General features: G+C 45.1%; 1 protein-coding gene across 1 annotated transcript; it reads left to right on the top strand.

Annotated features, from left to right (window-relative positions):
- The first annotated feature begins 132 nt into the window (after window positions 1-132).
- On the top strand, window positions 133-20,304 carry ATP6V0B (ATPase H+ transporting V0 subunit b). The gene is made up of 8 exons (XM_066624103.1): window positions 133-268; window positions 8,708-8,756; window positions 10,555-10,638; window positions 10,863-10,940; window positions 15,074-15,143; window positions 15,858-15,909; window positions 16,824-17,014; window positions 19,699-20,304. The coding sequence occupies exons 1-8, from the start codon at window positions 202-204 to the stop codon at window positions 19,723-19,725; spliced, it is 618 nt and encodes a 205-aa protein (XP_066480200.1). The 5' UTR covers window positions 133-201; the 3' UTR covers window positions 19,726-20,304.
- The last annotated feature ends 820 nt before the right edge of the window (window positions 20,305-21,124 follow it).

Raw genomic sequence — 21,124 nt, 5'->3', positions numbered from 1 at the left:
TCCGAGGCGGGGCTAGACGGGAGGCGGCCTGCCCGGGTTCCTCTGGGTATTGGAGTTCTCGACGCTCCCCGACCGAGCCAATCCGCACAGTGAAGTGAGGCCACGTGACAGACGTCGGCCAGATCACGTGGCGCGCGGAGGGTCAGTCATTCAGTCGGTCAGGTGATCCCCGTTGGTGCAGGAGGACCCGCTGCCGCCGTCATGTCCGGGCTCGCACTGCTGTACTCGGGGCTGGGGCTGAGCGCGGCCGCCGCCATCACCGGCATCGGTGAGTGACTGAGTCGGGCGAGCCTTTTGCACCCGGCTCAGGCGGCGGTCCTGGGAGGAAGCCCCGTTGGCTGTAATGGGGCTTGCTTCTGAGTAGGCAGGCGCAGAGCTGGGCTGTCGGTCTCCTCCTGGTGCCTTCGCCTGTGCCTAAGAGGGGCGAGGGAGGGTCGCCAGGGAGTCGCTTCCCTCGGGGGTGGAGGAAATCCTCTGAGGGCCTGAGAGTGGGTGGGTGGTGCTCGTTCCCCTTGGGGGTGACCTTCTCCCTGGCAGGGGCTCAGGGGCGTGTGATGGCAGGGGAGGCACAGCCTCCCCACAGGAGTCCTCCTGGCAGGGGCTAAGGGAGGTGTGGGTGGGGATGCAGGGGAGGTAGATACTCCCCACAGGAGTCCTTCAACAAGCGCCGCTGACGTGTGAGGCACCCAAGCACCCACAGCCCATGTGCGAAGTGCATGGGTTGTGGGTGCTTGGGTGCCTCACATGGCGGTGACACTTGTCGAAGGACTCCTGTGTGGAGGCTCTACCTCCCCCACCCACCACAAGAACCTGCTTCTGTGTGTGGGTGCTCCCCCCTCCACCCCATTTTCCTCCCTATCCTTAGCTATCTCTCCCCATGGATGGAGCCCTCAGAAGGGGGTCTCTCATCCATTGGGTCTGGTGGCACTCAGAGAGTTCTAATTCTCTTCATGGCAAGGGCCCAAAGGGGAGGCAGGCTCAAAGGTTGCTTTGAATTTTTCTGATTCTGGGTGCCTGCGCTTGCCAGGCTAAATAAAAGCACTTCTTGAAGTGAAACTTCCCTATCTTGGGGCCCTGCCCTGTCCAACTTTCTAGCGCGGATGCAACTGTGATACACCAAAACTTCACTCCCTGAGGGATCAGTTCCAACCCAGATTTCATCCTTGACCAGGCCTCTTATATTCCACACACCAATGTGCTTGGTTTCAGCAATGGCATTTCAAGTTATGTGCCTGGTTCTTTTCATGATGGTCAGTTCAATAATATTTTATCAGAATAAAACTGCAATACAGCCCCAAGTGAAGGGAACAAATGTTGCCTTAGCTTGAGGAAGTCACTGTGAGTGTCCCCCCTCGCTGCAGCAGGATGCACTACACACTCCATTGACATAGCTGCATTAGCACTAGAAAATTGGATAGGATTTGGCCCTTAGGGATTGGATAGGGCCAAATCCTATCCAATATTCCAGCACTGGAGCACCAGTGCCAACAGGGCATGCACTGCATCCTGCAATAGGGGAACAGTCATAGCGATCTCTAGGTAAGGGGATATTTGTTCCCTTTTCTTGGGGCTGCATTGTGATTGCACTAGCACTAGAAAGTTGGATAGGACTGGGCCTTTAGTCTGCTTGGTTGCCAGCTAGGGGTTGCGCACCCCTGGCGGAATGTAGCCTCTTGACTGGGCGAGGAGATACCTGGCAGAGCATGCGGCTGCTCCTGTCTGCTTACCCTTGGTGTCAAATTGAACTTATTTTCATCATGGAATCTTCAATGGCAATATAATTGTTAGCAGAGGTGTAGGGTCTCTGATGCATACATTGAGGGAGGACACAAAGGACTGGTCCAACCATCTGGAAGAGTCCAGGTCACAAGTTTGAGCCTCAGCTTCTTGTGTCTGGTTTTGTCAGGGCATGGTTTTGTCAGGGACTTGTATAGCCTGATGTGTGCATGCATGAAAATTTTAGGCACCAGCTCTTTCCAAGACTGATCAAATGTTTCTAATTCCTACAGGTCAGCCACAAATAGCAAGGTAACCAGAGTCCCTGGAGTTTTTGTTGCATTTTTGTATGGGTCATTATGAGCTTCCTTTGAAAGAAAAAGTGATTTCAGTATTTTTTAGTTAGTATGACTGGTTGTTATCACTACAACACGATGATAGTGGCTTAGCCTAGATCGCGAACCTAGCTGGAACTGTCTGTCACAGGAGTGATGTGAAGAATTTCTGTTTACCGCACTCGCCCCATCCAGAGGGTGCGCACATAGTAGACTCTCCTTCAGTTTGTTTTGTCAACAGGCTTTGGAACAACTGTTCTAGCAAGGGGAAAGGTTGTCCTGTGCCAGCTACTCGGGATCCATTGGTGGCCTCAACTGGATTTGCCTGGCTGTTTTGGCTCAGACTTCACTTGTCAGGGAAGCAAAAATACCATATTCAGCTCTGACCTTGTAACTCGACCTTTCTGTTCCGTTAAAGTCATTTACCAGCTGGTCACAGAAAATGCTAGGAAGCAGAGTTTCTTATTGGCTCCTTCTGGGATTATCCAGTGTGTTACTCTACTCAACAGTGTTTAGTTTTCCATCCTTCCATGTTCATTTGCAGCCAACACTTTTTCCCCTCTCCCCCCGGCACTTGTGCATCTTGTAATCTGCCAAAGGAAGTTCTTAGTTCCTTTTCCCCATTTGGGTAGTCCAGGAAGAATAAAACTTCTCCTTTTCTGAGCATGATTGTTACAGGAAATTAACTTCTTTCCTCTGCAGTAGAATTTGAGCACAGCTACTTAGTGGTGGGTGTCTTGAATCTCGGCTTCTCTTGGTTGCTGGGGTCCATGACCTGAACATCAACCTATTATTGTTCTAGGATATTTGTGTTCCTGAACTAAGGCTTTGTGACTGACTGTGTGGAGGAGGGAGAGGCACACAATACAAAAGGAAGAATGTGTTTAAGATTATGATATTCATCTAAAAAAGCAAGCAGCTGTTCAGCAAGTGGGCATGGAAGTTAAAATCTGCAAGTCAACCTGTCCTGGGGTATAACGCACTTTTGTTTCCAGGATTTGTTAAAAGTGTTTGAGACTATACTGTAAGCAAGTATGGTATGTGGGGCCAGTGCCAGGCTGGTGAATTGGTTGACAGAGGCAGGAGAGAGGAGGACTGTTTCTTTCCAGGCATTGGACTTTGGATGCTAATCTCTTTCTCTGCCCCCCATCATATGGGGGGGGGGGGTTTGATTATAGGATTGTCCAAGCCAAACTGAGATAACTCTACTCTGTGCCCTTTTGAGGTCTGGACCTGGCAACTCTATCCTTGCACTAGCATATCACCTTACAGAATGCAGCGTAAAGTGGGGGGAGCTTGAATGCAGTCTTTTGTTTTGCAATTGCACCACTCCACAGAACCAGTGCTCCTGCAAGGCAGGAAGGAGAAATATGAACAGCAGGTGTGGGCTACTATAAAGGTAAAAACTGCTGATTGCTGCTTTGCCATAGGGCCACAAAAATTTGGAACTGGTCATGCTGCATCGGGGCAGACCTGCAAAGTCAAGAGCAGAGCTCTGGGGGACAGGCTTCAAACCACCTCTTATTAAACCCGAGGAGCGTCATGTTGTTCTTTCTCCTTTTGATAGCAACAGGTTTCCTTCCATTATAGGAAAAAAGAGACTTGCAGATCCCCTGAGCATATTCTGTACAGTTTTCAGAGTAATTTGAGCTGGTAGCATAGGGAAATAATGTGATCTTTAAAAAAAATCACATTACTGCAGCTGGCTTCTTGTTGCCACTCTCCTTCATTTAAAGTAGAGTAGGAGTTCCCCCTGGTGTCCATTTCTGACACTTTGCTTCTGTTCTGATGGAATGCTGTTCAAATATTCAGGGTTGCTGACTGCAAAATTTGCATTAACTTGCTTTATAACACTATTGCGTGTGAATGATGTTGCAGTGACTGAAAATGTAGTTAGTGTCATTTTTTTTCTCTGTTCCACCCCACAGATTTGGGATAGGGTACAAACCCTACCCACTTTTTTAGTAGAGTGCTAAGTGCTGGTTCTTTGGATATGCTAACTTGGCCTCTTGGGAGTTGCTGAGTAGGATCTTCCACAGGGTTCAGTATTTTAACCAATATTGAAGCAACTGGAAATAACTGCAAAACTTCAGATTGTGTGTCATTATTGTGCTCCTGTACTTTCCTCCTTCATTCTGCACTGTCGTTTTTTGGTCTAGGCATGTCCTGCATCCATTTCTAGGATGTATGGTACGCGTGTGTGCAGTTGCCAGAAGCAATCAGAAGTTTTAATTCTGGTGACTAGCAAGGGAAGCCTCCCATATATTCTTCCATAGGAATAACCATTTTAAAACTATCAAAATGCCATCAGGCTGAATCTTGTGCTGAGAATCACTTTGCTTCAATCTAATTGGCTGGAATTGGAAGTGAAGGATTGCTTTATAGCATGTTCTCTCTCTTTCATAAAATGCTGTTCTCCTTCAGTGGGCAGCAAGTACAAGAATGGCACTCTTCCTTTGTCTCCATAGAGCAGGAAACAAAAATGCCTCTCCTTGCTGGCAACAATAGTTGTCTACCAAGCACAGGCAAAACATGTGGACTCCTGTTGTTTGGGCAGGTAGGGATTAATGCTCAAGCCAGCATGTCAGTTGGAATGTGGCGGCGGCGACGGCGGTGGTGGTGGGGAAGCTGTGTACTCATTATCTCTGTTTGCAGGCATCATTTCCAAGGCTGTGTGTGCAGAGAGGAGGCAGCAGCAGGCTGTCAGCAACTTGTGCTGCTGATCCTGAGATCAGAGCCTGCTGCTGAGTGAAGGGTCTAGAGCTGGCAGCAACTGTGGGTTAAAGCTGTCACCTCTCATTTCCTGACCCATTTTCTTCCTCTTCCCTTATTACCCTCCTTGTCCTAGTTTTGGTGTGTTATAGCTGCTAAACTTTAAATGTCCAGCGACAGACTCTGCACCCTCCCTTGAACTGCCACATCACCTAAACATTTTTTCCTAAAATTTTTTCCAAAATAATGCTACCTACTGACTTTCTGTCTCATGAAGGGGATTATTGGTGCATTCACCTGTTCCAAATTCAGTGGTGTTTTGTGCTTTTTTCTGCCCCAGGATATGCATTTTTGTATACTCCTCTTTGCTCCTAAACACCTTTCCTTCTGTTTTTTTTCTTCATTTTTTTCCTTAGAACTGTAAGGTTCAAAGTGGAATGCAGTTTTCTGGGCAAGACTTGATGCTGAATGGAGTGGAATGTTTATATCCTGTGACTGTACTGTCATATTCTGTCCTCCTGTACCAAGATACATTTTCCATAGTCATGTCATTGACTCATCTCATGAATTGCTCCATCCTGATTCATTTAACAATGTTATAAATCGACTGCTCGCTCCCCATTCTGAGGCTGTGCATGCAACTTCCCCTCCCTATGCGTAGTACATGATGCTGCTGCTAGTCACACTGGTATTCTTCCAGCCCATTAAAAGTAAAAAATAGTTTAGGTACAGCCAGTGTCTTTGGGGATGTGAAGTTGTTGCCATAGAGGTCTAAGTATGAAAGATGCTGCATGGATACATCTGATCATTGCTTTAGCATCTTTTTGAAACAGTGTGTGAACTTCTCATGTGGCTGGGGACGCTTGGGTGTGTAATTCATTCACACATACACATGCAGCAGGTCTTAAATAACTAGCTAGTTGAGAGAAATGCAGCTTGAATACTTCTTGAGCACTGTGATTAAGTGGATAGTTCAGTGGAGAAATGTTCTTTGGACTGACCACATGCACCTGCTTTTATAGGCATTCTTCATGCTGTGTAACTTCAGGAACTTTTCTTTCATAGCAGTGCCCACTAGGAATCTCTGTCAGTGGGTGTGGTCTTTTTATTTTAAATATACTGTATACCAAAGTTCTTGTGTTTTTCATCAAAAATTGAGCTGACAAAGCTTTACATTTGCACACACAATGGAGAAGTAAAGAAGAAAAAGGTCTCTATTACTGCACATATAGGAATCGCCTAAATCAAGTTTTCAAGAGTTGTCTTGTTTAGTAAATGCATTAAATATGTGCTTGGGGCCAGTCATACCATAAAGCATGGTAGGACTTCTTCAGGCATCGGGTTCTGGGCCAGTTCTTGAGGTTAGGTTCATCAGCCTAACCAGTGCTCTGTTGGTAGATGGCCTGCAGAAGACAGACTAGCAGCACACTGCTTTCCCTCTTTCCTTCCTGAAGATAGGGAGATTTGAAAGATGGAATAAATTGAGGGTGTGATAGGGAGGAGGTACCATTTGGTTTTCTACTTCAGATGGCAAAATATTGTGTTGGCATCCTATATACTGAACCACAGGGATCCATGTTTCTCTTAGAAATTTTTTGGCAGGAAGTCCTGGTAAGCTAACTGTTTGTCTAGATAAATTTGTGCCCAAACCTTCCACAATTATTCATTCTTAGATGGTACAGATTGATTTACACCACACATGAGAGAGCTCAATCTTGCAGCATCCAGCATACTTAACATTGGTTCATGTAATTCTTTTACATGCTCTGTTCTATGTAATTCAAATTGCGTAACAGAATTGTATGTGAGCTGCATATTTAATATTTCATTTAACATCTCCACTACCATTTTTCAATGTTCTTTAGCGCTCATATAGTTCCACCACATGCGGAGGAAATCTTTGTTGCCACTCAACATTTTCCAGTGTAGCCTCTTCAGCATTTCCATGGCATCATTCCCCAGTCTCCCTCTGCCTCCTTTTCCCTTCCCTTCCTCTGTCTCCCTCCTACCACTTTGAGATTGTGAGCCCCTTAGTGCAGGGATGTTTCCTCCTCATTCTGTGTAAAGTGCAATGCACGTAGATGGTACTAAATGAATAAGAATTTGTCATAACATTGCTATTTAACAGCTCTTTCCCAGGAGTCATACTAAAACCAGTTAATCTTTTATAACTAAAAATTGTCAGAGCCATAACAGAAAATCTGTGTTGAAATATTTTTTCAATTGTCATATAATGTTAACTATGGACACTCAGCTTCTAATAGAAGGTGATGGATCATGAAGAAGGGTTTTTTCTTACCTGTGAAGCCACAGCCAGTTTTTCAGTTGCCTTTATCTCTGAATATCACATTCCTTTCCTTTATATTCAAAAAATTCTAACTGGAGGATAATGATAAAAGGGAACATGCTTTCCTTCTGACTTCAGTGCAGACAATTATTGTACTGCATTATGAATGACTAGAATGCTGGCTGACCCTATGCTTTCCCCATAAATGGAAGTTTTCCAAATGTTGCTAAAGATTAAAGTCTAGAACTCTTGTTAATGATGTCAGTGGTGATAGATCAGGCGTTGTCTTTTGCCTATATTTATCCCATGACTCCAATTATATATCAGCAGTAGGCAGGACTGCTGCCTCTCTCTGCCAATTTGTGGTGCTAGGGAGCTTTTGTTACAGCTACAGTGTGTTTTCCTATCCTTGCATTGATAGCTTTTGCCTAGCCCTAGACCTAGGTTACATTAGGTTACAGCCTGGCTTCCATATGGAGTTAGCCAAGGTTGACATTGATGGTCTTAGTCCTGTGTATATGACAAACTTGCACACTACTTGCACTATTACTGCTTGAGGAAGTAATGTTGTATAGAGGAGCTTCCTCTAAATTGCCTTGCTTATTTAACAACTCTGTAGTGCAATGGTCTGTGAGACCCTTAGAAGTGGTCTTCAAGGTCTCAATGAAAAAGTAAAGAGCATCACTTCCAGCGTCTCACCATGCAAACGCTCTTCTTGGACCAACAGAGAGGGCAGGGAACAGACCACCCACAGCTAAAGCTGGCATTAAAGTGTCAGCTCACTTGGTGAGACACTTCCCCATGGACCATCAGAGAGGGTGACTCACTGAGTGCTCCACTGTGGACTACCGAATTAATTTTTTTGCGTGCAGGGGGATGGGGGTTGCGCATGGTCCATGATGATTCATATTTTTGCCTTAGTGGTCCATGGGTTCCTAAAGGTTGGGAACCACTGCTGTAGTGTAATGAAGAATAAAGTATGATGTACATGTGTAAATTTGAGAGGTGCCAATTTGAGAGAGGACCTCTCATGTGGGATGAGGGGTCTATGGATTTTCAGGCCTTGCTGGGACATGTATTCATCTTGAACTGGAGTGTTTTAATTCATCTGGGGGTTAGTACTTGGCTCAGGCAGCACGGGAGTCATTAGGCTAATTATATCAGAACACAAACTGAGGGCAATGGAATATATGCTGGAATGTCAAACAGCCATGAGGTCCAAGTGGGATGTGAGGCTAGTGGTTCTCTGCTCTTCCAGTATCCACAGCATCTACAATGGCTAGGAGTTGTTTCCCCTTGTGGGTCAGTGGTGGAGCATGCAGGGGAAATTCTTACTTCCTGTAACAAAATTTCTGTGTTTAAACTTTACTACCTTGAGTGAGAGACTGGATCACGTAGGATAGTACCTTTCTGCTGGAATGTGAAGCCTATTGGATACCCATTAGAATACACTGGAAAGGGTTGTAGAGCTGCCATGTGTCACCATGAAAAGGTGTAAATTGTATTAGAAAGGAGAGCACCCCCTTTCCTCCTGTTCCTGTTATCCTATGGCAGAGTTCTAGGACTTTCAGGGTCTCCAAATGGTGGTGTTGTGAACCAGCCTTTAAAAATGCAAAGTTCGAGGGCAGAAGCATTCAGTGTTTCTTTTGTCTTTCAGGAATCTGCTACACAATATTTGACCTGGGCTTCCGTTTTGATGTGGCTTGGTAAGAAGGCACCCTTTCTGAGGCTTGGGTGGGCCAGTATGGAGGAAGGTGGTCTATGGATGCTTTCCACCATCTATTCTGGAAGGGAACATGTGGAATAACTAATTTACCAGCATAATTGCTGGGCTTGTGGATTATAAACGCGTGGCAGTGCTCTGTTCTCAGGAGAGAGATGCAGAACTTGGCATGGTTGCATCTGCAGGCAGGTAGCATCTACTGCCATTTGTTGAAGCAGTGTTGATAGTGGTGGCCTCTTTCAGCAGGATTTAGCTAATTGTTTCTTTATTACCTGCTGGTCAAGTGACTGCCACTCCCTTTGATCTCCTCCTTTGAAATAGTGTGTGCTGCTCTAGGTTAGGTTGCTTGGCTTTTGCTGCCTCCTTAGGCATTGTGAGCTTTTGGAATTCCTTTCCTTCTGAGTTTCTTGACTCTTCTTTGCCACCCCCCCCCCCCAAATTTGTGCTGTAACTACAAAGTGCTCCCTAGTTTAAACCCTGGGCATATAGACCTCAGACTTGCAGGATCTGTTGTTACTTATTAGAGTTCCCACGGCCCATTGCTTGGAGCCAGGTGCAAAGCAGATATGCACTTAGAATTAAAGGACAGGATGCGTCTGAGCATCAGCTGAGGAATTTATCTTCAATACCAGAACTGAGCGTGTCACCCTGTTACACATATACCTGCCCTGGTTTACCCCAGATTTTTCCTCATTTCAGCACCTAATTCAGAAGGGGAAAAATCTGTTTAGTTTTGCTATTGTTGATTGAGAATCTGAATCCCTTACTACAGTGGTTCTCAAACTTTGAGGGAGCTTTACTCCCTCAGTAAGTTCTTGTGGGAGAGGGGCTAGGGCAGCAACGCGATCCCCGGGATTGCACCACTAAGGTGGGGTAAGGAGGGGTGCTTGTGACTTACTTTATGAAGACAGGGCTGCAGCAGGCTGCAGGAAGTGTAGGGAGCCCTGCACAGGCATCCGCAGCACTCCTCAAGGCCTGAAACGTTTGGAGAAAGCGGATGCAGAGCACCTCCTGCAAAACAGAAGTGCTTTGCGCCCACTTTCTCCTAACGTTCCAAGCCTCGGGGGGCTCTGCAGAGGGCTGTGCAGGGCTCCCCACACCTCCTGCAACCTGCTGCAACCCAATCTTCATAAAATCACAAGCACTCCCTTGCCCCCCCATTGGGCATGATCCTGCCTCTCCCCTTCCCCGCCCCTTGCGTAAAGGTTCCTAAAGGGGGAACCTTTACGCAGACTGGTGGGTGTAAACCGACCAGTTTGAGAACCACTGCCTTACTGGAATGCAAATTACCCAGAGAACAATCAGTAAATACCAGTCTATCTTCTGCCCACTCTCAGTCTAAATGGTGGGGTATAGGATGGTTTCCAGGATCATATCCTGCTTCTGCTAGTTCTAGAGCAGACCTAAAAGTTCCCTGTCAGGCATCCTCTCAAGCTGTTCCGTTGCTCATCTCTTTTGGGGGCTCCCTGTGTTACTGATTAACAAGCCAAATGTCATTTGGACTTGGCACTGCTTTCCTACAGTGTTCTTTCACACAGCACGTATCGCAACTCCAGTCCCTGTTGAGAACAGAGGCCTTTTGACTGCCAAATTAGGGAGAGGATATTGGTCTCTATAACCTCTTACTGCTTGATCTGGAGGGGTAGACTCATCTGCTGAATTTTGCCCAAGAACAGAAAACCGTTGACCTGTTACAGCTAGGAGGGAGGGTGCTGCATTACTGTGGCTTTCAGAGCTATGACTGTTAGGAACATGTTCATAAAACTTTCCTCTGTACACAGGTTCCTGACAGAAACCTCGCCCTTTATGTGGTCGAACCTGGGCATTGGACTGGCCATCTCACTCTCAGTGGTGGGTGCTGCCTGGTGAGTGCTCCTTCCTCCACCATATCACTTCTGGATGACACCACCACCTTTCATAGTAGTGGTGGGCTCTGCTACGATGCTCATTTGTTCAGACAAGACCGTATATAACTGGTCACGTTTCCTGTGCTATTTACAGGCACTGACTTCAAGATGAATATTCATGTTTCACTTTGGTCACATAGTGAATATCTCTCATCTAACCTCTTCTGTGGCTCTATTTTCAGGGGTATTTACATCACTGGATCCAGCATCATTGGTGGTGGTGTCAAAGCACCTAGGATCAAAACCAAGAATCTGGTCAGGTGAGAAGAGCTTTTTTTCACAGTGTCTGCGGGGGACATAAGTGCTGTGAGTCAGAAATCCCTTTTGCCCATCCTATTTATAAACTAGGCTGCAGATAGAGCCTTCCTGAGATGTGTGTTTCCTGTTTGACACTCATTCTGTTTACTGTGAGATGATAAGTACTAAACTGTTGTGGTTAGTGTCAGACCAGGACCTGGGAAGACCAGGGTTCAAGTTCTTGCTTGGTTATGGAGCTTACCCAGCCTAACCTGACCCATAGAATTATGATACAGTGGAGAACCAATCTATATTACCTTGAGCTAATTGGAAAAAAAAATAAAATCATTACTCCCTAAAATGATTATGAGAGATTTGTGCTTGCCTGAGCACCAACACTGATCTCTTGCCGATTTCTCTTGACCTGCTATTATCCTTGTTGTAAGAACATAAGAAAAGCCCTTCTAGAATAGGCTAAAACCTTTCTAGTTCAGCATCCAATGACCCACCACCTTCCGCTGGGAATCCCACAAGCAGGGGAGAAGACATGGTTTTTCCAACATTGCTTCCTTGCAGCTGGTATTCATACTGCTGTGGAACCCGGTAGTAGTGCATAGCCATCATGAGTAGTAGCTGTTGATAGATCTGTTGTCCATGACCTTGTCCATTCCCCCTGAAAGCCATCCAAGCTAGTGGCCATCATGCTTTGTGGCAATGAATTTCACAGACTATTTATGTGCAATGTGAAGTACCTTTACCTCCCTTAATTTCTTTTCCTGTTGTTTTTTTTAAACCAACACTGTAGCTTTTTCTCAGAAAGAAGGTCCTCAGAGATCAGTTCTCTGATAATTTTGGTTGCCCTTTTTTAAAAACCCTTTCTGGCTATACAACATCCTTGAAATGTGCTGATCAGAACTGAACCCAGTATTCCAGATGTGACCCCACCACAGATTGATATAAGTGCAATATAATATTGAGCCTTATTCTCAGTCCTTTTCCTAATGACCCCTTCATGGAATTTGCCTTCTACAGCACTGCTGCATCTAAGTCATTTTCAGTGAATTTGGGTTTTTTGAACCCAATGTACATTGCTTTATACTTATTAACAGTGAACCACATTTGCCATTTGTTTGCCCATTGACCCAGTCTGGAGAGATCTTTTTGTAGCTCTTCACAATCTGCTTTGGTTTAACAACCATGAATTGTTTGGTTTCATCAGCAGTCTTGGCTACCTTGCTGTTTACTCCTAACTCCAGGTCATTTATGAACAAGTTTAAAAAGCACTGATCCCAATACTTCCAAGGACCTTACTTTCCTCCTCTGTGAAAATTGCCCATGTATTCTGACTTTCTACTTCCTGTTCTTTAACCAGTCACTGAAAAGGACCCATCATCTAATTCCATGATGGCTAAGTTCACTTTACTCAAGGTGAGCTTTATCACAAGGTTTTTGAAAATCCAAGTACACAAAGTCAACTGGATTGCCTCTATCTACATGCCAGTTGACACAATTGGAGAACTGTAGGTTAGTGAGGCACGATTTGTCTTTGCAGAAACCATGCTGATCCAACTTCCGACAGGCTGGTTATTCTGTACGATTAACAATTTTAGCTTTTATAATGCTTACTGCAAATTTACCTGGAAGATATGCTAAGCTGGCTGCTATGTGATTTCCCAGCGTCCATATCCATTTTTAAATATATGTGTTACTTGGATTGGCTACCTTTTAGTCTTCTGGTGCAGAGACTGATTTAAAGGACAGATGTATTTTTGTTGCAAGATCATAAATTTCACATTTGAGCTCCTTAATAACACTTGGGTAGAGGCCATCCAGTCCCATATGATATGTTAGCTTTTAAATTTGTCAGTATAGTCTAGAACAGAGGTGCCCAAACCCTGGCCCTGGGGCCACTTGAGGACTCCCATCTGGCCCTCAAGGAGGCCCCAGTGTCCAATGAGCCTCTGGCCCTCCAGAGACTTGCTGGAGCCCGTACTGGCCTGATTCAACTGCTCTCAGAATGAAGGCCAACTGTTCGACCTCTCATGTGAGCTGTGGGACGAGGGCTCCCTCCACTGCTTGTTGTTTCACATTTGTGATGCAGCAGCAGCAGAGAAGGAAAGGCTGACCTTGCTTTGTGCAAGGCCTTTTATAGGCCTTGAGCTATTGCAAGACCTTCATTCGTTCATATAAGTTCCATCTCTAATATATTCATTTATGTAAATTTATTCAAATTTGAAATGTAAATTCTTTATTCCTGGCCCCCGACCCAGTGTGAGAGATGATGTGGCCCTCCTGCCAAAAAGTTTGGACACCCCTGGCCTAGAACAAGGGCCTTCAGACTACAGCCTGCAGGCCAGATCTGGTGCACCAAGAAAAGCCTCTGGGGTGTGGCACTGCTAAGCCTTATCATTCCACCCCACCATCCCCCATCATCATGCCTGATCTTTATAGAAACTCGCACCAGGCAGCCGCTTCCCTTGGAAAATGCACAGAGCCTTCTAGGGTGATCAGCAGCAGAAGCAGCTGCTCAGCACAAGTTCAAAGATTGAATGTGACAACAGGAGGTGGTGGATCAGAACAGTACAGGTTTCTTTGCACCACACCCTAGAGGCTTTTCGTGTGCATCGCAGGCTGTACTTTAGAGGTCCCCCCCTCTAGAACCTTGTCCCTTGTCACTTCTGTTTAATTCGGTTCTCCCTGAAAAGGTCAGTTCAGACATGAGTACCTGCTCTATGCCTTCTGCAAGGAAGACTGATGCAAAGAATTCATTCAGGTTTTCTGCAGATGCAAAGAATTAATTCAGCTTTTTTGCAATCTCCATATGTAATGCTTTTATTTATTTATCCAATGTTTCAACTTCCCTGGCAGGTTTCCTGCCTTCCTACCCATTTCCTTGAGTCTAGGAATGAAAAGATCTCAAGTCTTCTGAAAATTGTTCTTGTTTCCAGACACTTGTAGAATTTGCTCAGGCTGCAGAATTAATGTGCCCAGAGATAGCTGTGTAATCCATAATAGAAAAAATTGCTGTGGAAAGTGATCAGCAATCTAAGATTAGATGAGATTAGAGAAAAGCAAAAGCACAAACAAAATACTGTTTCTAGTCTTATCAGTCAAATTGCTAACTGCCAAGTTAGCCCCCCAAAGCAACCTTGTTCTAGTTTCACAGAATGGTCCTCGAAGAATTTTGCACCCTTGTGGGTTATTCTGGTTTGGGATTAAAGGTGTGTCTCGGTATCTGTGGGGGTTCTGTTCCAGAATCCCCCACAGTTAATAGAAACCACAAGTACTGGCAAATGCCCCCCCCCCACCCTCCAGAGGCAAAGGGAGCTCTGCTCCCCTAGCCTCCGAAGGGTCCTCTGAGCCCTTTGCCAAGCTCAGACTGAGCCTGCGAAGTAAAAAAGTCACTTCTGGTTTTAAGAAAAAACTAGAAGTTACATTTTTTTCTACTTTTCAGGCACAGTCTGGGCTCACAAGATCCCCTGGAGGTGAGGGAGTAGAGCGCTAGCCTCCATAAGGGGTGCCCACGGACCCGATCCGCAGATAAGTGAATATGAGAGCCCTCCTGTATACAGATTAATTTGGCTAAAGTGCAAAATACAAGTCTTTGGTTTCTGGGCTAAGGTTACAGTTCTGCTTTGCCATAACTTAATAAATGTTTGATATCATTTTCCAAAAACGTGACTCAATGCACATGACACCATGTCCTTTTTCACTAGTAACCACCACATGCCAGGACTGCAGTGAGCATTGCTCCTTGGCACTATCTGTGCAGTTTGAGTAGGATCAGGTTACTGTGGAGCCTGGTTTGGTATTGCAAACAGTGAGACATGGAATTAAAGACTAGTGTCCTGTACATGCACCAAAAGATGCCTGTTTGTAAACAAAAGACAGGGCTGTAAGTACATGTGTCCCCAAGAACAACTAGAAATGGAATTTGGCTTTACAGTAGTGCAAAGGTCTGGGATTGAAGCCAACCACCTTGTTGATAGCACCTCCGTGTAGTGGGGCACACAGTATTTCTAGACAAGCAGAGCAACAAGTTAATAGATTTACCCTGAGAGACTAGTCATTCACTTTTTCCCTCTTCTCTGGCCTAGTGTTCAAAACTGTTGTCTGTGGGATGTCCTAGCTGCTAAATAGTCCTTTCTTCTGACAGCATCATCTTTTGTGAAGCTGTGGCCATCTATGGAATCATCATGGCTATCGTGATTACCAACATGGCAGAGGTAAGGGGGGGTAACGCTTGACCCATACAGGAAGGGTGCAGAATATGCTAGGCATTGGCCATCTCTCTTGGCTCTCTCTGCTAGTTGCTGCTGTATCTGATTTGGGTATAGTAATTATCCCTTCTGTTGCCAAGCTAGAGAGAGCAAAGAAGGTGTTCATTTACCAAACAGAGAGGTGTTGATCAAGTCCAGGCAACAGCAGGACCAAATGCCATGCTGGGTAGAAGTCTTGTTGTGGGAGAGCTAGCCTAATTCAATTAGTGGAGCAGAAGCTTCCAGTTCTGGTGTGGCAGAGTAAGGTCTAGCTTATTGCTTTTGAAATACTGGGCAGTTTTCCTGCATTGTAAGAAGAAAAAAGAATAGCTCTCTTTGGCTAAATACTACTTTTGAAACCAGATTTTCCTTTTTCAAAGAAAATGTGACTGGGCTACTGATGATTGTTCTGTTGCTGTCCCCTTTGGGTAGGGCAAATCCACTCTGTCTTCTGCCTGGAGGTATGAGCTGGTATGAGATAATGGGGTGAAGAGGTGACTTCTGTTGCTTTACATTGCCCTGAAATGGGGCAAGGGCATGTGATTGTGGAAATTCTAGTCAGGATATATCCCAGTTATTGGTCAGTGGTGTAATGGTGCTCCTTGACAAAGGGGTATAGTGTAACTTTCCTCTGTTGGGGTTGTGCTCCTCTTGAGTTCTAAATACTGTCCTTTCTTACAGTCATTTACTGCCACCACGCCTGAAACTATTGGTGCTCGAAACTATCATGCAGGTAGGTAGAGTGTGCGGGGACTGAGGTAGGCAGACAGACTGGCTCATGCATTCCTAGTTGGACTGCATGTTGGCCAGAGCTTAATTCTTTCAAGACTGAGCTCCTCCTATATGAACCTAACCAGCTATTAAAATCTTTCTACGAAGCCCTTCTTCACATAACATGTCTTAAGAGGTGAGCTGAGTGGTGACCTGAGAAGGGGGCCTCCTTAGTGGCGATTCAGAATGCTCTTTCCAATAAACTGGCTTGATTGCTAACCCCAGTGTATTTTTGGCACAAGGTGAAGATCTTTTTATTTGCCCAGACCTTTCAGGTCTTTTGGCTTGTAATTTTAACCTGACAAGACATTGACTTACTGTATTCTATTTTATAGTACTCTGTTTTTATTTTTTTTCATTGTGTGTGAACTGTTTGCCCTTTGAAAGCCTGTGGATTGGAGAGTTACCTGAAGAGGATACCCGAAGTATTCTGAATTAGACTGAACATCTTTACTGAGAGGTGGTGAAACAGTATGCAGTAAGCAGGGAGCCAGTGAATCCTACCTGCTCTCCCTCTACTCCTTTTTACTTTGGAAAAGGCCTCTTCTCCCTATCCTATATTGTGGCTGCAATGTTGGATATACCAGCACATACGGGTCACCTGCCTAAAGTTGTGTGCATCGAAATTGAGTCGTCATAAATGAGACCAGCACTACCAGCACTACCAACACCTGAAGCTTGTGCTGACAGTGGCTATTCTCTTGGATGGCCGTAACAGTGATGCCATTTATGTGATGCCACAGAGGGCTCCTCCTTGGAGGGAGGCCTCTGTGAGATAGACCAATACGCACACATTCTCTTGTTTTTTTAAGGTCTTGGGTTGAACTAAAAATGCTAGTGGGTGTTACCCATATCTTATGCTCTTTCTTCCCATAGGTTACTCCATGTTTGGGGCAGGATTAACTGTGGGCCTCTCCAACCTCTTCTGTGGAGTGTGTGTGGGTATTGTGGGCAGCGGTGCAGCATTGGCAGATGCTCAGAATGCCAGCCTCTTTGTCAAGATTCTCATTGTGGAAATCTTTGGCAGTGCCATTGGACTCTTTGGAGTCATTGTGGCTATCCTACAGGTGAGCTTTTCTTACTTGCTTTGTCCTCTCCTACAAGGTGCCTCCCATAAAATCTTGCCTGTTCCTAAAGCCCTGGGGATCCCAGTCTCAAGGTTAAGAAGTGGAAAGGAGTTGATTTTCAATGTTTGTTTCTGAGCATAGTTTGGTTACAGTTCATTTCCTTACAGGTAACCTCTAGATTACATCAAATCCACTGCAGTTCTTCCTTCCATCACTATTGCGTCTGCACTTTTCCCTGTCTTTTACCAGCTGTCATGTTTCCTCGCAACAATAAGCAAGTGGTTACATGTGCAGTGTTGAAAAGCCACTGCCTGCAAACAAATGTGGGAGCCCAACAGAGTTTGTAAGAAGACACAGCAGGCAGGATTTGGGTGCTGGTGTTCATAAGGAGCAAATATCCTGGAAGCAAATTGAGCGTGGACACCCCCCCCCCCCACTCAGCAACTTAATGAACATTGGGCCATGTAATTAATATGGAAAGAATCCACATAAGAAGAGCCCTGCTGGATCGGGCCAAAGGCCCATCTTTTCCAGTTTCCTGTGTCTCACAGTGGCCCACCAAATGCCCCAGGGAGCACACAAGACAACAGGCACAATCTGCGTCCTGGTGCCCTCCCCTGCATCTGGCAATCAGAGGCACCCTGCCTCTAAAACCAAGAGCTTGCACATACCTACTATGCTTGTAACCCATAATGAACTTTTCCTCCAGAAATTTGTCCAATCCCCTCTTAAAGTCATCCAGGCAAGATGCTATCACTACTTCCTGTGGCAAAGTGTTCCACGAACATTACACGCTGGGTAAAGAAATATTTTCTTCTGTCTGTCCCAACTCTCCCAACACTCAACTTTTGTGGATGTCCCCTGGTTCTGGTGTTATGTGAAAGAGAAAAAAGTGTGTCTCTATCTACTCTGTCCACCCCCTGCATGATTTTGTATGTCTCAATCATGTCCCCCCTCAGGCGCCTCTTTTCTAGACTGAAGAGGCCCAAACGCTGTAGCCTTTCCTCATAGGGAAGGTGCCCCAGTCCAGTAATCATTTTGATTGCTCTCTTTTGCACCTTTTTCATCTCCACTATATCCTTTTGGAGATGTGGCGACCAGAACTGGACACAATACTCCAGGTGTGACCTTACCATCGATTTGTACAACGGCGTTACAATATTAGCTGTCTTATTCTCAATTCCTTTCCTAATTATCCCAGGCATGGAATTAGCCCTCTTCACTGCCGATGCACATTGGATCAACAGTTTCATCGAGCTGTCCACAACGACCCCACAATCTCTCTCTTGATCTGTCTCAGACAGCTCAGAACCCATTAGGCTGTATGTAAAGTTTTGATTCTTTGCCCCAATGTGCATGACTTTACACTTACATTGAAATGCACCTGCCATTTTGCTGCCCAGTCTCCCAGTTTGGAGAGATCCTTCTGGAACTCTTCAGTCTCTTCTGGTCTTCATCACTCGGAAAAGTTTGGTGTCATCTGCCAACTTGGCCACCTTGCTACTTAGCCCTGCCTCCAGGTCATTTATGAACAGGTTGAAAAGTACAAGTCTCAGGACAGATCCTTGGGGCACTCCACTTTTCACCTCTCTCCATTGTGAAAATTGCCCATTGATACCCACTCCCTGCTTCCTGGACCTCAACCAGTTCCTAATCCAGGAGAGGACCTACCCTCTAATTCCTTGACTGTGAAGTTTTCTCAGCAGCCTTTGGTGAGGGACCATGTCAAACGCCTTCTGAAAGTCCAGATATATAATATCCATGGGTTCTCCCGCATCCACATACCTGTTGATCTTTTCAAAGAATTCTAAAAGGTTCGTGAGGCAAGACTTACCCTTACAGAAGTCATGCTGATTCTTCCTCAGCAAGGCTTGTTTGTCTATGTGTTTTAAGGTTTTATATTTGATGAGGATTCCACCATCTTGTGGATTCCACTCAGCATGTGGTCAGTCTGTGGAACTCCTTCCGCAGGATGTTGTGACGGCATCTGGCCTGGACGCCTTTAAAAGGGGGTTGGACAAGTTTCTGGAGGAAATATCCATTATGGGTTACAAGCCATGATGTGTATGTGCAACCTCCTGATTTTAGAAATGGGCTATGTCAGCATTCCAGATGCAAGGGAGGGCACCAGGATGCAGGTCTCTTGTTATCTGGTGTGCTCCCTGGGGCATTTGGTGCGCCGCTGTGAGATACAGGAAGCTGGACTAGATGGGCCTATGGCCTGATCCAGTGGGGCTGTTCTTATGTTTCTTATGTTTTTTGTTATCTTACCTGGAACAAATGTTAGGCTGACTGGCCTATAATTACCTGGGTCCCCTCTCCTTCCCTTTTTAAAGATTGGTGTGACATTTGCTATCCTCCAATCTTCTGGCACTGTGGCCGTTTCAAGGGACAAGTTGCATATTTTAGTCAAGAGATCAGCAACTTCATTCTTCAGTTCCTTAATAACTCTTGGGTGGATGCCATCAGGGCAAGGTGACTTATTGATCTTTAATTTGTCAATTAGGTTTGAAACATCCTCTCTCTTAACCTCTATGTGACTTAATTCCTTGGTTGGGGGGGGGGCCGTTTGGGCAGCGGTATATCTTTCCATCCTCCTTCGAGTGTTGTTCCTGGGTCAGTGATGTATGTAATTGATGGATCACAGATAAGTCTGGAGTTTTTTGCTTTTTTGTCTTTTGCAGACATCTAAAGTGAAAATGGGTGACTAAGCCTTCTGTGACAAGTCTGTTGGTCAGCTGCAGATCCTGTACATATTTATTTAATGTCTCCTGTTGGCTTGGAACGGAGCTTGGTGTATAAAGTTATTCCTGTGATCTTCGCCTGCTGGGCCACAGAAGAACCTGACCAATTGATGTGTATGTGTGAGAATCTGTCCTCTTCTTCCCCCAGCCCTTTCCTGGTTTGCTCCTCCTGAAGATGGGGGCTGGATGCCCAGACTGAAGGAGCTTTGGGTGGTCCAGCTCTTGCATTCCTTGTGGCACTTACTGCCAACTGCAATGCTGTGTCCTGTGAAATAAATTCATTCATGTCCCAAATCTTTGCCCACCTTTGTGTGCCCCCTGCTACTGTGCCCCTCTTACTACCCCAGCTCCTGCTGACTCTCAGCCCATTTTCCCAAGTAACCAGTGGCACTGGTTGATGTTTTGACTCTGCAGGCTGTGGGAGGTACCCTCCTGGACACATGTGCCCCATTAAGAAGGAAGCATATAAGAGTTTAAAGGAGTCATTTTTGGAGTTTTCTGAAACATCACAATTGATTGATTATTAAAATTAATGATAATGAAAAATGCTTTGTACTGTGATTAATGCTATTTTTCTGTAGTTGCTGCAGTAAGTTGAACTGCTTAAGGTTTTATGAACAGTTCAAGTTAAAACAGGAAATTCCTGCTACTATAGTTGTGCTCACTGCCTGTGGAATAAGAAAAGGCAAAACATTAACGCAGGCACCAAACATTTCGTTTGACCTACTATTGACAAATGGCCTGTGTTAAATCTTCAGTACAGGGGCTTCAAAATCCTATTCAGAATGACAAATTCAATGCCCCAAATTTAATGGAGGTGTTAGTCATTCCACTAAGTCCACTTGCCCTCTGCAACCTCAGCAAGGCTTCACATAAGCATAATGTCCGAATGCATGTACCTATATGATGCATACATTGATTCATCTACAGTGTATATCTTTTAAACAAATACCTAAAACAATGTGGGCCTTGACTGAGTAGCTTATCTTGCTCTCACTTATGCTGAAATTCCTGCATGTTTATGGGGAAAGTGTGAAGAGATTCAGTATCCGAAGGCGCTCCAAGAGCAGCTAGGTGCTATTGGCCCACCTCAAGTTTATACTAGCACATTGTACCTTGTGATTTATTTAGAAGTGCTTGAACTAATGAATCAAAAATTGAAGAGAAATCTCCCTATTGCACCAGGATTTTGAAATTCTATTCACAATTCTGTTTTAGTTCTCCACATAACCAGGGAAATCTGAATTGGAATAAGTACTTTCCTTTGTTTACTCTAACTGGGAATGCTGTAGTTGCATGTGCAAAATGTGTAACCACAACAGTCAGTATGTATTAAAGATACTAATTTTAAAACATATTCCTCTCT

Source organism: Tiliqua scincoides, chromosome 4 (genome assembly GCF_035046505.1).
Source record: "Tiliqua scincoides isolate rTilSci1 chromosome 4, rTilSci1.hap2, whole genome shotgun sequence".
Lineage (NCBI taxonomy): Eukaryota > Metazoa > Chordata > Lepidosauria > Squamata > Scincidae > Tiliqua > Tiliqua scincoides.
The sequence above is the reverse complement of the archived record's forward strand: the minus strand, read 5'-3'. Positions and strand labels throughout refer to the sequence as shown.

Bases quoted from the DNA above. Each gene is read 5' to 3' on its own strand.
- ATP6V0B (XM_066624103.1), top strand. From the start codon at position 202: ATGTCCGGGCTCGCACTGCTGTACTCGGGGCTGGGGCTGAGCGCGGCC. The intron at 269-8,707 runs GTGAGTGACTGA...TTTGTCTTTCAG, and splicing joins CGCCGCCATCACCGGCATCG to GAATCTGCTACACAATATTT. The intron at 10,639-10,862 runs GTGAGTGCTCCT...CTCTATTTTCAG, and splicing joins TCAGTGGTGGGTGCTGCCTG to GGGTATTTACATCACTGGAT.